The 12,145-nt window shown below is 37.3% G+C and overlaps 1 protein-coding gene across 1 annotated transcript in view; it reads right to left on the reverse strand.

Annotated features, from left to right (window-relative positions):
- SLC71A1 (solute carrier family 71 member 1) overlaps positions 1-12,145 on the reverse strand; it is a 32,248-nt gene that overhangs the window by 2,100 nt on the left and 18,003 nt on the right. The window contains exons 5-11 of the mRNA XM_020999790.2: positions 11,343-11,457; positions 8,412-8,630; positions 7,792-7,905; positions 6,921-6,992; positions 4,141-4,253; positions 2,956-3,053; positions 198-361 (exon numbers count right to left, since the gene is read on the reverse strand). Coding sequence (XP_020855449.1) covers positions 198-361; positions 2,956-3,053; positions 4,141-4,253; positions 6,921-6,992; positions 7,792-7,905; positions 8,412-8,630; positions 11,343-11,457 — 895 coding nt within the window. The remainder of the gene's footprint in view (positions 1-197; positions 362-2,955; positions 3,054-4,140; positions 4,254-6,920; positions 6,993-7,791; positions 7,906-8,411; positions 8,631-11,342; positions 11,458-12,145) is intronic.

Consider the following 12,145-nt stretch of genomic DNA (forward strand, 5'->3'; position numbering starts at 1 on the left):
ATTTAAAATGTATTAAAATAATCTATTTGCTAGAAAATCTGCTTGTAATGACTGACTTTCTAAATATTTTATCCTATTTAATCACTAAAGGAAGACTCTTACACAGGACTTAATAAAATAATCTCTTCTAATATGTCCTTTAGTGCAGCCTAATGAAATCTGGATATTTATTAGAGTGAGCAAGAAGAAGAAGATACCTCCTGGGTATGGTGCTGAGGGCCTTGATTTGTTCCTACATCTGTTTCTGTTATTTGTAGTTCATTCAGTTCCACGTGGAATATGTAGAATATAAATCCATAAAGAGCTGGTCCCAACCCATTACATAATCCTCGAATTCCTGTTATCATTCCTTGAACAACACCTAAATGGTAAAGAATACACCCCTTAACATTTTTCTTATTGGCAATACAACCATTTCTATGCTGCAGTTATAGTCCTCAGATCAATTAAATGATCATTTCACAACATTTATTTTTAGATAAAATAAATTTATAGATAAAAAGACGAAAGCTAGCCCTTGGCTTCATGGACCTCACAGTAGAAGTAGAGGGAAGAAGTAACACAAACACACATTCATAAGCATAAAAGGCAGGTATGTATCTGAACTGGGAAAAGGGGTCATGTTCTAGCATGTACAAATGCATGGTGGCAGGACAGCAGAAAAGAGTGGTTTGGTTGGAATAGACATGTATGAAATGGAACAGTGAAAGGGAGGCTAGATCCTTTTACCCCAAGAAGATTAGTTTGTATTCATATTTTTTTGGATCAAGGCAATGAAGCGATTAGAGTTATGAATTAGGAAAATGCATGGATGTGACAGACCAGCAAGTATACCCTTACAGTCACAAAATGCTATTCTATAGCCCTTAGTCCTACGAAATACAAGTTAAACATTTAAAAGTATGTAATACTGTAAATGTGAGATGGGCTTTAGAGCAAAATACAGGACATCCCTTCAGTTTTTTTTAAGTGACTGGAAAAATCAGTAATGGAACCATTTTTGTTACATTTCTTTATCTTAACATGTCACAAATTAAATGGAGTACTCTGGCTATCCAGGATTTCCCTGTAACTGGTTCCAGCCATTATGTATTATGTAATTATGTACATGTTACACTTTCCTAAAGGCTAAACCTCTGACCTCACACCTTCCTGCAAGGCAACAAACTCCTAAGGGGCAAAACTAGAAATGCTTCCTCCTGTCCAAGGCCAAGAGTCTCTGCTCTGGAGGGAGCCCAGCAGTAGCCCAGTTGAAGACTGCAGCTTAACATAAAGTTAGAGGTACTGGGGAATAAAACTGCCCATCCAGTACTAAGCTAGGAAACTGACAAGACTGGTCTATCCAACAGAGAGGCCATGTCTGCTGAGGAGCAACCCTTCCAGCATAGATGCCTCATCCAGAGAAGAATTTCAAGAGGACTTAACAAAGAGAAAATGGACACCAAGGCCCTACAGTTTCTGGGTCTCCTGCACCTGACATCATGAACTCTGAAACCATCACTTCAGCTGTCCTCTCATCCTGGAACTTCCCTTAAGTGCCTGAGGCCTCCTTTACTACTGGAACATCTAACTCCCTCTGTCAACTTTCTCACTCTCGAATGTCCTTCCCTCCAGGACATTCTCCCTTCTCCCACCAGTGAGTCCCTCATGAGGCCTCCATTTTGTGAAGGAGCCCAGGTGAGTCAGCCTTCATTCCTTGCATGGCTCTGCTCCTGGACTTGCAGATGTCAAAACCATTCCTCCTCAGAGAACAGAGAGCCGGGTCTAGAGTCAGTAAGACCCGAGTTTAAATCCAGTCTCAGATATTTTCCTAACTGTGTGACCCTGAACAAGTTGCCAAACCTCTGTCTGTCTGAGTTTTCACAACTGTAAAATAGGGTAATAACAGCACCTACCTCCCAGAGTTGTTCTAAGGATCAAATGAGATATTTGTGAAGCAGTAGACACTATATAAATGCTCATTCACTTCCCTTTTCCTTCCTCCTCCATCATGTACCTTTAGCCATTCAGCTCCCATCCCCAATCCCTTATTGCTCCCTTTTGACTGTAGTCTTCCTCCATTAAAATGTAAGCTCCTTGAGGGTAGGAACTGTCTTTTCCATTGTATTTGTATCCCTGGCATAAATGTTTGTTTCCTTCTTTCTAACAGAATTCCACTACAGGATTTCCTCAGCTATGAATAACAATTGAAATTTATCTATACAGCACTTTACGGTTTGCAAAATGCTTTGCATATTTTCTCTTCTGAATCTCACAACCCTGTGAAGTAAAATATTGCAGATTATTACTGTGGTAAAGTAGGGATCCACTTTGTAAATGAGGCTGAGAGAGGTTAGATCACTTCCCCATTGTCACAAAGTAGGTGTCTGGCAAGATCTGTGGGATGTAGTTTGAAGTCTCTAGGCAACCAAGTTGTTACCACTGTGCTAAATCCTCTCACTTTCTTCTTCCTGTTCTAATATAGAATCAAACATCCTTTTCAAACTTTTATTCTCCCCTACCAAACAGTCTCATCTCAATGTATTCTGAACTATTCTTACCAGGTTTGGTTAAATTGGTTTATGCCCAGCCATCAAAAAGAGCAAAGCATGAAATTGTCTCTCCAAAAGTTATGAGCAGAGACAATGATGATCCTCAGTTAGTAGAAACTATACTGTTTCATAAAAACAAAAAAGCTAGAACACATCGTGTATATTGATCTTTACTTTGTAAATGCAGAATCATGTTTTGATAACCAGTCTTCGTTTTGTCAATCAGAAATGGAGCTGAGGAATAATTTTCCATCAAGAGGCCTGTATACTTACTCAGCTTATTTTTTCCCTTATAAGTAGGCCAGCAGATATCCTTTCTCTATATTGAAAAAGTCTCCAATAATAAAGCATACTAAAACAGCAGATAAAAAGCTTTTATACTTTTTTAACAACCTCACCACTGGCCCCCGTCATATTTACCCACCCTGTTGATCAGCCTCAGCAGTCCGTGAAACGAGTGCACTGACAGCTGGGAAGGTAATACTGGACATGGCTGCTACTGCCCCAGCAGCCCACATCATCCTGCAATCAAAAAAGCAAAAGGCAAAATTCAGAATAAAATCAGCAAATCTGGCATACTTTTTACCTATTAGTTTATCTATTTTTTACCCATTAGTTTAGTTCATCCTGCAACTGGGTCATTTTTAGCAGGGGTGGGGAGGAGACATTTTGGCCTGTTAGAATATATTGACATGTTTTCTGAACACTCTGAAACCAGAAGGACCATCAGCTAAACCTGTTCTTCAAGGTGTTTATTCTGTGCCAGTTTGAGCAGACCAGTAGACTTTAGTCAGCTGATTTTAGAGAAATCTTTCAGTCATTTAAGAGAAGTTTTAGTGAAGAACTACCTGGGATGCCAAGTGAATATTCTTGTCTGACATTAAAAGAAATCTTGAAGCTTACAAAATCCACACTCTAGGCCCCCTTTAAAAACAAATTCAATACCCCCACCCCCACCACAAAACCTGCCTTATGTAAAGTCTTTTCATGTAAAAAAATCTAAGCCAAAAGAGGTGATTATTCAGCTGCATTGAAACATCAGGGCAGATCATGGAGTCAAGTCCTCTGATACCTGGGCAAAATGGCGTTTGTGGGCATCTTGACACCAGCATCATGGTCACCTCACTGCAGGAAACCAGACTGTGGCAAGAAAAGCTGAGAAGGAGGGTCATGGAAGTAAGACCAAAACACCTGGACTTTACTCACCAGTAAAGAACACTGGGGTTAATCAATTCTTTTCTTCTAAACAGAAAAAAAAATGATCAATAAAACTAACTTTCAGGTCCTTGTTGTTAAGGGACTTTGTAAAACAGGCTATTAGAGTGTTTTTTTAAGCTGACATGTCACACTAAGCTAAGTACTATTTAGGGTCCAGAAGAGTCAGTGACCTTAAAGTGAGCTCGAAGGCTCAGCCAATTATCTGTGAAATATGAACTTTCTGTCCCTCAAACTAGTGCTACAGAAAGCTCAAACAAATCAAGGTAAAAGATTTGCACCCATTTGGAGACAAAATAACATATTTAGTAAGAAACACCTGAAAAAGTTTCCATTTTAGACAAGGTACACTAACAATAAAATCTAAAGTACAAATGCATATACATATACATACCAAGGCTCTGAACCAAAGCCGTACCATGCCAGCTGCAATATTTGAAATCCTAGACCCAGTAAGATTGTGTTCTTGTTTCCAATTGATCTCATAAGTAAACTCAATACTACGGTCTGAGAGAATAAAAAAAAAAGCAACTGTTTTTAGATAAGCTGTTGAATACTTTTAGTGATCTCATCATTCTATCTTTGGTTTACATTCCCAGCAATAATTCTCAAGGATATATCCTAAAATCATACTTTGTAATGCAGAGACAGGGGGAGAACGTTTCCTTTATTTTTAATCATTATAGATTCAAAGGAAAGTGGACAATTAAGCATTTCACATTTGCTATGCAACACTTTTTTTACCTCACAGATTATTGTCACCTAAGTCAAGCCTCATACCTATGTAGTCTATTAAATAAGAAGCTGAACTGGGGAGTCGAGGTTAAAAAAAATCTACACTAAAATATGGGCACATTGGGGTGCCCACATGAAATAGAAGGTCACAATTTAGTAATTTTTACCATTTTAACAACTTAAGGAGGTGCACATTTTAAGGCTAAATTGCAAATTTATAACTATATGTTGCAGAACTTTACAAGACATAAAGCGCTTTAACATGTTACAGTAATTCCATGACAGACCAAGCAGGAGATGTTCTCATTTGAAAAATGAAAAAACACATACAGGATTTCATACATGTTGACAGGATTTAGAAGTGGCTAAAGCCTTAGAGCCTCCTTCTTTTAGGAAGAGGAGGCTTAGGCCCAGGTCACAAAGGGAATATCTTCTAAGTCATCTACTGCTCCCCTGTTATACTAGGTATCCTTAACAACACTGAAAACCTGAACACATCCAGGTAAGCAACTGAGATAAAGTATTGGAGAGCATGGCATCCCATGATCTGTCAAAGAATCTGGATGCATCTAACTCATAAAGGAGAGAAGTCAGAGGGAGGGGATAGGTTGGGTGGGAAGCAGGTAAGTACTTTCAGGACTATCATGTGAAGGTGCAAAAAAGTAGACTGAGTAACAAGGGGAGGAAGAAGCAGAATGGGAGAGGGGAAGAAACAGTGGGTGTGAAGTTAGTGGACATAGCTCAAAGGCTGATTCTGTCATTTGAGTGACATTGGGCAAGTCACTTAATCTATTTGGAGCTCAGTTTCCTGCTCTAAAATGAAGATCAGATCAGTAGTTCCCAACCTTTGAGCTAGAAACCCCTGGAAAGCAGTTATTGCAAGATGTCTATGAATTCATAAATAGACATCAGCAGTAGCCAGGTGGTGCAATGGATAAAAGCATGGGACTTGGCTTCAGGAAGAACTGTTCAAATCCTGCTTCAGACACTACCTGTGTGACCCTAGTCAAGTCATATAACCTTTCTCTGTTTCCTCTGTGAAATAAAGATTACAGCACCTTTACATAGTTGTCGTGGATAATAATAAAAGTACTTTACAAGCTTAAAGGGCTATATAAATGCTATTATTTTGCATCGATCGAATAGAAATTTGTCATGTTTTATTATTTTTTCAGTATACGTAGATTAGGATTAAGCAAATGCAAACTAACTTAGAAACAGTACTGAATTCACAGAACCTTTAATAATTTTGTATTTTCTAAATACATACTAACATTAAATGCTATAAAAAAGTCTTAGAGCCTTAGATGAAGGACCCTTCAGATCTAAAACCTATGAGTTTAAATCGCAAAAAAGCAGTCTGTTCAATATGAGGAAAGACTTTCTAACAATCTGAAACATTCACAAGTAGCAAGATTGGCTAAGAAGATACCAAGTTCTCCCATCATCTGTGCTCTTCTTATCAGCTATATTATAGCAGGATTCCATTCCTACAAATGCACAGGTTGGAGATGAACTCTGAGGTCCTTGACAGTTCAGATTCTATGATTTAACTTGTAACTTTCTCAGGAGCCAAACCGAGGCCTGTCATTTTTTAGCTGGTCCCCAGGGCTAGATTTTAAATTTGACTATTCCTGTTAACTACAGGCAATCAGGTGTGAGACGGAATTTTAAGCCTTCCAACTTTTAATCTCTACTGAGGAATGCAAGGCCTTATATAAGTGAAATTAAAGCTAATGAAGCAAGAGATGTACTCTACTATGGTTGAACTGTTACTTGAATTCAAGAGGAAGAACACAGAGAAGTTTAGATTCCTTTCCTGAAATTGATTTTCCTCTTCCATGAGTGAGTAGACATTGACAGAAATATAAACTGCCCACTCCCATATCAGGTCAATCAACTGTATGAGCAAAATTACCATAAAACTCTGCTTTTCTCTCTCATAAGCATATGTCATACACTACAAGAGCCACTTAATGACACCTGTTGCCTGTAATTTTAGAAAAATCCAAAGCTAGGCTTTTCAAATTCAATTACTTTGCATTTTAAAAGAATCATTTTCCCCCTCTTGAACAATTTTTGGGCGACTTAAAAATAGTCTTTTTCAAAACAAAAACAAACAAACAAAATCCCTTTAAACAAGTAGTTAAAATATTTTTTCCCAGTAGACTGGCAAGTGTATCCTTTCCCCTGGTGATCAAGAATCACAGATTCAGAGCTGGAAAGGGCCTCAGAAAACACATAGTCCAAACCCCTTATTTTACAGATGAAGAAACTGGAACAGAGAGGCTAAGTAACTTAAACACAGGTCTCCCTGACTCCATTCACACTACTCCACACTACCTTTGACACACAACTAGTGTTGTAGCACATCGCTGCTGGATAGTTCAAAAACTTCAACATCTGAGGTTCAAGCTGAAGTCTGGAAGTAGGACTTACCTGTGCAATAATGGAAAGAATGCCAAGGACAGCTATAAATGCTGCAACACTTTCTGGTGAAAATCTCATTATCTAGAGTTTTAAAAAGCTTAGGTTAATAGATAATAAATACTACAGCATAATATACAACAGCATAATAAATTCTATATTGTAGAAGAAACCTCTGAAATAGTGCCTGGCACACAGTAGGCATTCAATAAAATGTTTATTGGAGTGAAAGAATACCTTACAGGTCTGAAATAGTTAATGTACCTTCTAAGAATACCTAATTTAATAAGAAATACTTTCTTTGGGAGATTCAGGTTAGTGGATGCCAGTAATATATTATGTGATATGGAGAAAACAGTTGGAAATTATTTCAAAAGAGGCACCTTCAGGGCAATTTTACAAACAACTAACTATCCTGTCTCTAGTGCTATATAAAGCTAACATTCTCCATTTAAAGTCTATACAGATGAAAGACAAAACATTTCTGTTATTCCTATCCAGACATCTCTCATATGTCTGCTATTGGTCACAAAGGAACTAGGCGAGTATACACATAAATGGTTTAATGTACCAAATAACACCAAAGAAAGGACATAGAGGGAAGGAGGACCACCAAAGCCCACATCCTTCTGGAAAAGTTTAGTAACATCATTGTATATAGAGGAATATACATCCCTATTTTGTAAAAGGGAACATGAAAAATGATCAACTGTATAAAATGCTATCTATAAAAACTAGTATTTGTTTTTATAACCAAAAGCAACTCCATGGCAGGGAAGAAATGCCTCCCTCCTGAAAATAACTATTTGGCAGTGATTAAATATCAAATATTTATGGTTGAACCAAGAAGAAAATTCCATTTTGGCAGAATTAGACTACTTACCTGTCTGAGGTATAGAAAGAAGCTGGAATATTGGCCTGCCTCAGGTAGGTAAGAGAGAAACACTGTTATGCAAATTAGCAGCACTACAGAATCTTGACCCACTTTCTTTAGGGACTAGAACAAGAAAGAGACAAATATAAGATCTTAAACCAAAAATAATAGTTGATCTTAATATGTAAAGATAAGCTTTAGCTTAATTTTTTTTTTTACAAACTTGTCATTACATATATTTTTAGCTTTATTATCTAGTTAAGTACGTATTTTTAAAAAACAATAACAAATAATATTGGTGACAGATAAGAGACAGAGAGTAAGAGCACTGCACTGGTATCCTCAAGCAGTCAGGAGAAAGCGAGGGCGTCCTCCAGCATGTTGGGTAAACTTACAGGAAGACACGGATAAGAACCACAGGGGATGGGCAGACATGAATAGGTTACAATTTACCTAAGCTGAGGGAACTTCCAAATCAATGAGATCACAGATCTATCTGAGTAGTTGAATAATAAATAACTACCCAGTTGGGGGACCTCAGAACTTAAAAAACACAACCCCAACATCTATACTATTCACCATTTTTTGGGGGGGGGAAGGAGTATAAATAACTTTTGTAAGTAACTTACTGCAAAAGGATCCGCCTGTTCCCAAGAAATGGGTGCTCCCCAAGATGCTGGCCTCATCTTCTCTGGCAATGATTCTGGCACAGCAACAAGAATAAAACAGATATCTAGCAAAGCTATAGCTGTGGCAAGGACCACCACTAAGCTGTCCCCATATGCTCGTCCAAGGTAGGCACCAATAGCAGGGCTGGTTACTAGACTTGCAGCAAAAGTTGCTGAAACCTGCAAGAGACAAAGATTATATAACTGAGTGTGAGTGTGTGAGTGTGTGTGTGTGTAAATATGTTACTTACAAAGAGACAAATACATATTTAACCTGTTATATAACCCTGTTGCTTACAAAGTAACTATGTACCCTAATATAGTGAAGATATTATCTTGCAAATTCTGTTACTTCCCCAACTCTCCATTAAGTGCACCAATGTAGATACAACGTTGCACCATTTAAAACACTTTGCTTTAGTAGAAGCACATTTTTTTAAAAAATCTCTTTTTTTTTTTGTTTCTCTAGAAATAGATAATACAGTAGTTAATGTTGGACCTGGAGTTAAGAAAACTACAAATCTAGCTTCAGACACTTAGTAGCTGTGTAACACTATGGATGTCATTTAACCTGTCTGCCTCAGTTTCCCCATCTGTAAAATTAGGGTAACTGTGGCACCCACCTTCCAGGGCTGTTGTGAAGAGCAACTGAGATAATATTTATAAAGTGCTTTGCAAAACTTCTGGTACTATATAAACATCATTATTTTTATTATATTTCTCTGGTCTAAAAACTCTTTCCAGACTTATCTCCTCATAGACTAGGTCAGTGAGATCAAGAATAAAAGGTCTCTCTTAAGAAAATGGTTTAAGGGTAGAAATTAGCTTTAACAGCAGACCCTGGAAACAAGATAGGTGCTTAATAAAAGCTTGTTGACTTTGAAAGACTGAATGCCTCTAATCTATTTAGATCACTGCCTTCTCTACCCCCTAAAGTGAATGGATTATTAATTGATCATCTAAGTGTAGTGAAGAAAAACCACTATAACCTATCCTTCTCCACTGATAATGATATTGATATTGATCTCTGGGTGGAGTACCTTCCGTCCAGAAGAGCAGTCCAGGAAGACTTAAATAGTGACCTTTTGAAATATTAACCCCAAATTATATTTTAACATACCATGATTCTTTTTCTTGTTTAAGATTCCTTTTAATGTTACCTCAAATTGTCTTGGGGTAGAGTCATGTCTGAGGGGATAGGGTTAGGATTGACATTTTGGACATTTCTCTCTAGGCCAGAAATTCATAGATTTCTCTGAACCTTAAGTAACTAAAGACAATCTACTAAATTACAGATAATGGAAGGAGGAAAATTCTACACCAAAGAGATCACAGATCCTTGAATCTAGTGATACATGAACTATGAAGCCAAATATAGGACAACTATAAGACGCAGCTGACATGAAACAGGCTATGGATGTATACTAAGTCCCCTATGCCTAATTCTCTCCTCACTGCCTCTTTAGGATACATATTACAAAAGAATATTATATTATCTTGTTCTGATCTGAATAAGAAAACCTTATCAATCAATCAATTCTAAAATAATGAGCTGCACTGAAATAGTTTAAAATCATTCTTACTCAATGTTTAACTAGTTTCTAAAGGAAAAGGCTCCTATATTTAGCCCAGGAACAGCTTCTCCCTGACATGATTAGGGTAATGATAAGATTAACAGAAGGAAGAAATATTTAATAAATTCAATTAACTATTTACCATTGAAATAATTTCTCCTCTTAGTTTCCTTATTTCAAAAATACCACCATTATTCCAGTAATCTTGGTTCATAACCTCAAATCCTTGACTCTTATAAGACATCCCTCCACATCTAATTAGTTGCCAAGTCTTGTTGATGTCACTGTCATCACCAAATCTCTCACATCTGCCCTACTGTCTTTACAAATATTACTACTAATGTATTTTAGTCTCTCTTTACCTCTCACTTTTCTACTAACTGCTCTCCCTCCCTCAAATGCCTTTTCTTTAATGTATCCTTAATATAGTTTCCCCTTAAAAATCTTTTGAAAGCACAAACTTTTTCTCTATCTTCATTTTCCTCAACCTTTCTGCAGCCTTTGATACTATTGATCACTCCCTGATATATCCTCCTTGATACTTTTTTCTCTTTAGACTTTCAGCACCCCACTCTCTCCTTGTTCTCATCCTACCTATCTGATGGTTCCTTCTGTTTCCTTTGCTGGATCCTCTTCTAGAGAACACCCTCTATCCATAGGTGCCCCTCAGGGTTCTGTCCTAAGCCACTTCTCCCTCTATACTACTTCACTTAGTGATCTCATCAGTTGCCACGGATTTGACCATCTTCTATGCTGATGACTCTCAAATCTACCTATCCTGCCCCAAACTTTCTGCTGACCTACAATCTTGGATCTCCAACTGTCTTTTAGACTTCTTGAACTCCAGTAGACATATTACATTCAACGTGTCCAAAACCAAACTCAGTATCTTTCCCCCCTAAAATCTCCCTACCACATACCTTCCCTAGAACTAGAAAAGTGCAATGTCATCCTCCCAGGTCCTCAGGCTTGATCTTGGATTTCTCACTCTCTCTCGTTTCCCATATCCAATCTGTTGCCACAGCCTGTTGATTTCACCTTTGTAACATCTCTCAAATATGCACTGTTCTTTCCTCTGACACTGCCACACCCCCACTTTTGAAAGTCAAAGAGTCCTATGATTTTCTTTTTCTGGCATGATTGGTTCCTCAAAGTAACAGCTTTTACCTAGATGGCGGTTATTTGCCTTTTTTTCCTCTTTAAAATGTGAATGGTTCAAGGCCAAATAGTGGTAAGATAGGGTTGCTTCTAGAACATGTTGTGTAGTGTTTGAAGAAAGAAAACATCTTTCAGGGATCTCAGCAAATAACACACATACCAGCCCATAAGCCATGCTTCTTTCATGTTCTTGAGTTATATCCGCTACATATGCAAATACCACCGAGAATGTCACAGCAAAAACCCCAGAAACAGAGATAACAGCAAAGTACCACCTAGAAGCAGATAAACAACAGCAAATGGTTAGGACAATTAGAATTTTCCTCCCAAAGTTCTACAAATGAATCAGAATAAAGATGGCTGTTGAATTCAAACAGTAAATATCTTCCTAGAGCTACTTACTACCTCATCCTGTTTCTAACAATTTAACTTTTATAAGTGGCTTGTAAAAAACAGGGCTAGAAGAAACCACATGACAAAAAGAGACCTGAATTAATGAAATAACTATTTCAGAAGATTCTATACCTATCTACTGAGGATCTTCTTATAACCCTTACAGACACTCATTAAAATAAACAGGAGCTTCTCCGTTCTTTATCACATTTGCCATTTTACCTAAAAATAAATAAAATTGAGTAACATGCTAGTCAACATTTATTTTGTAGCAACAAATACACAATGCTACTCAACAAGTTACCTTTTAAATTATGCCTAAACCAACAGAATTAGAAGAAATATGTTAGGATGGTGTTCCTGAGTAAATCTGGAAGACATTAAAATTACCAAAGAGCATTCTGAAATGATTAAAAAAAACTAAACTTCAACTATTTTATTATATATAGTTGTTCCACAGTTAACTAGGGCACTGCACTGTAAGCAATTCCTATTGTAGTATTGATGTTTCCAGCTGTAAAAGACTCTTGTGTAGATTCTGTGAAATAAGAAAACTTTCAGAATAGTCAT

This window comes from Phascolarctos cinereus, unplaced genomic scaffold (genome assembly GCF_003287225.1).
Source record: "Phascolarctos cinereus isolate Bilbo 61053 unplaced genomic scaffold, phaCin_HiC Scaffold_5;HRSCAF=322, whole genome shotgun sequence".
Classification (NCBI taxonomy): domain Eukaryota; kingdom Metazoa; phylum Chordata; class Mammalia; order Diprotodontia; family Phascolarctidae; genus Phascolarctos; species Phascolarctos cinereus.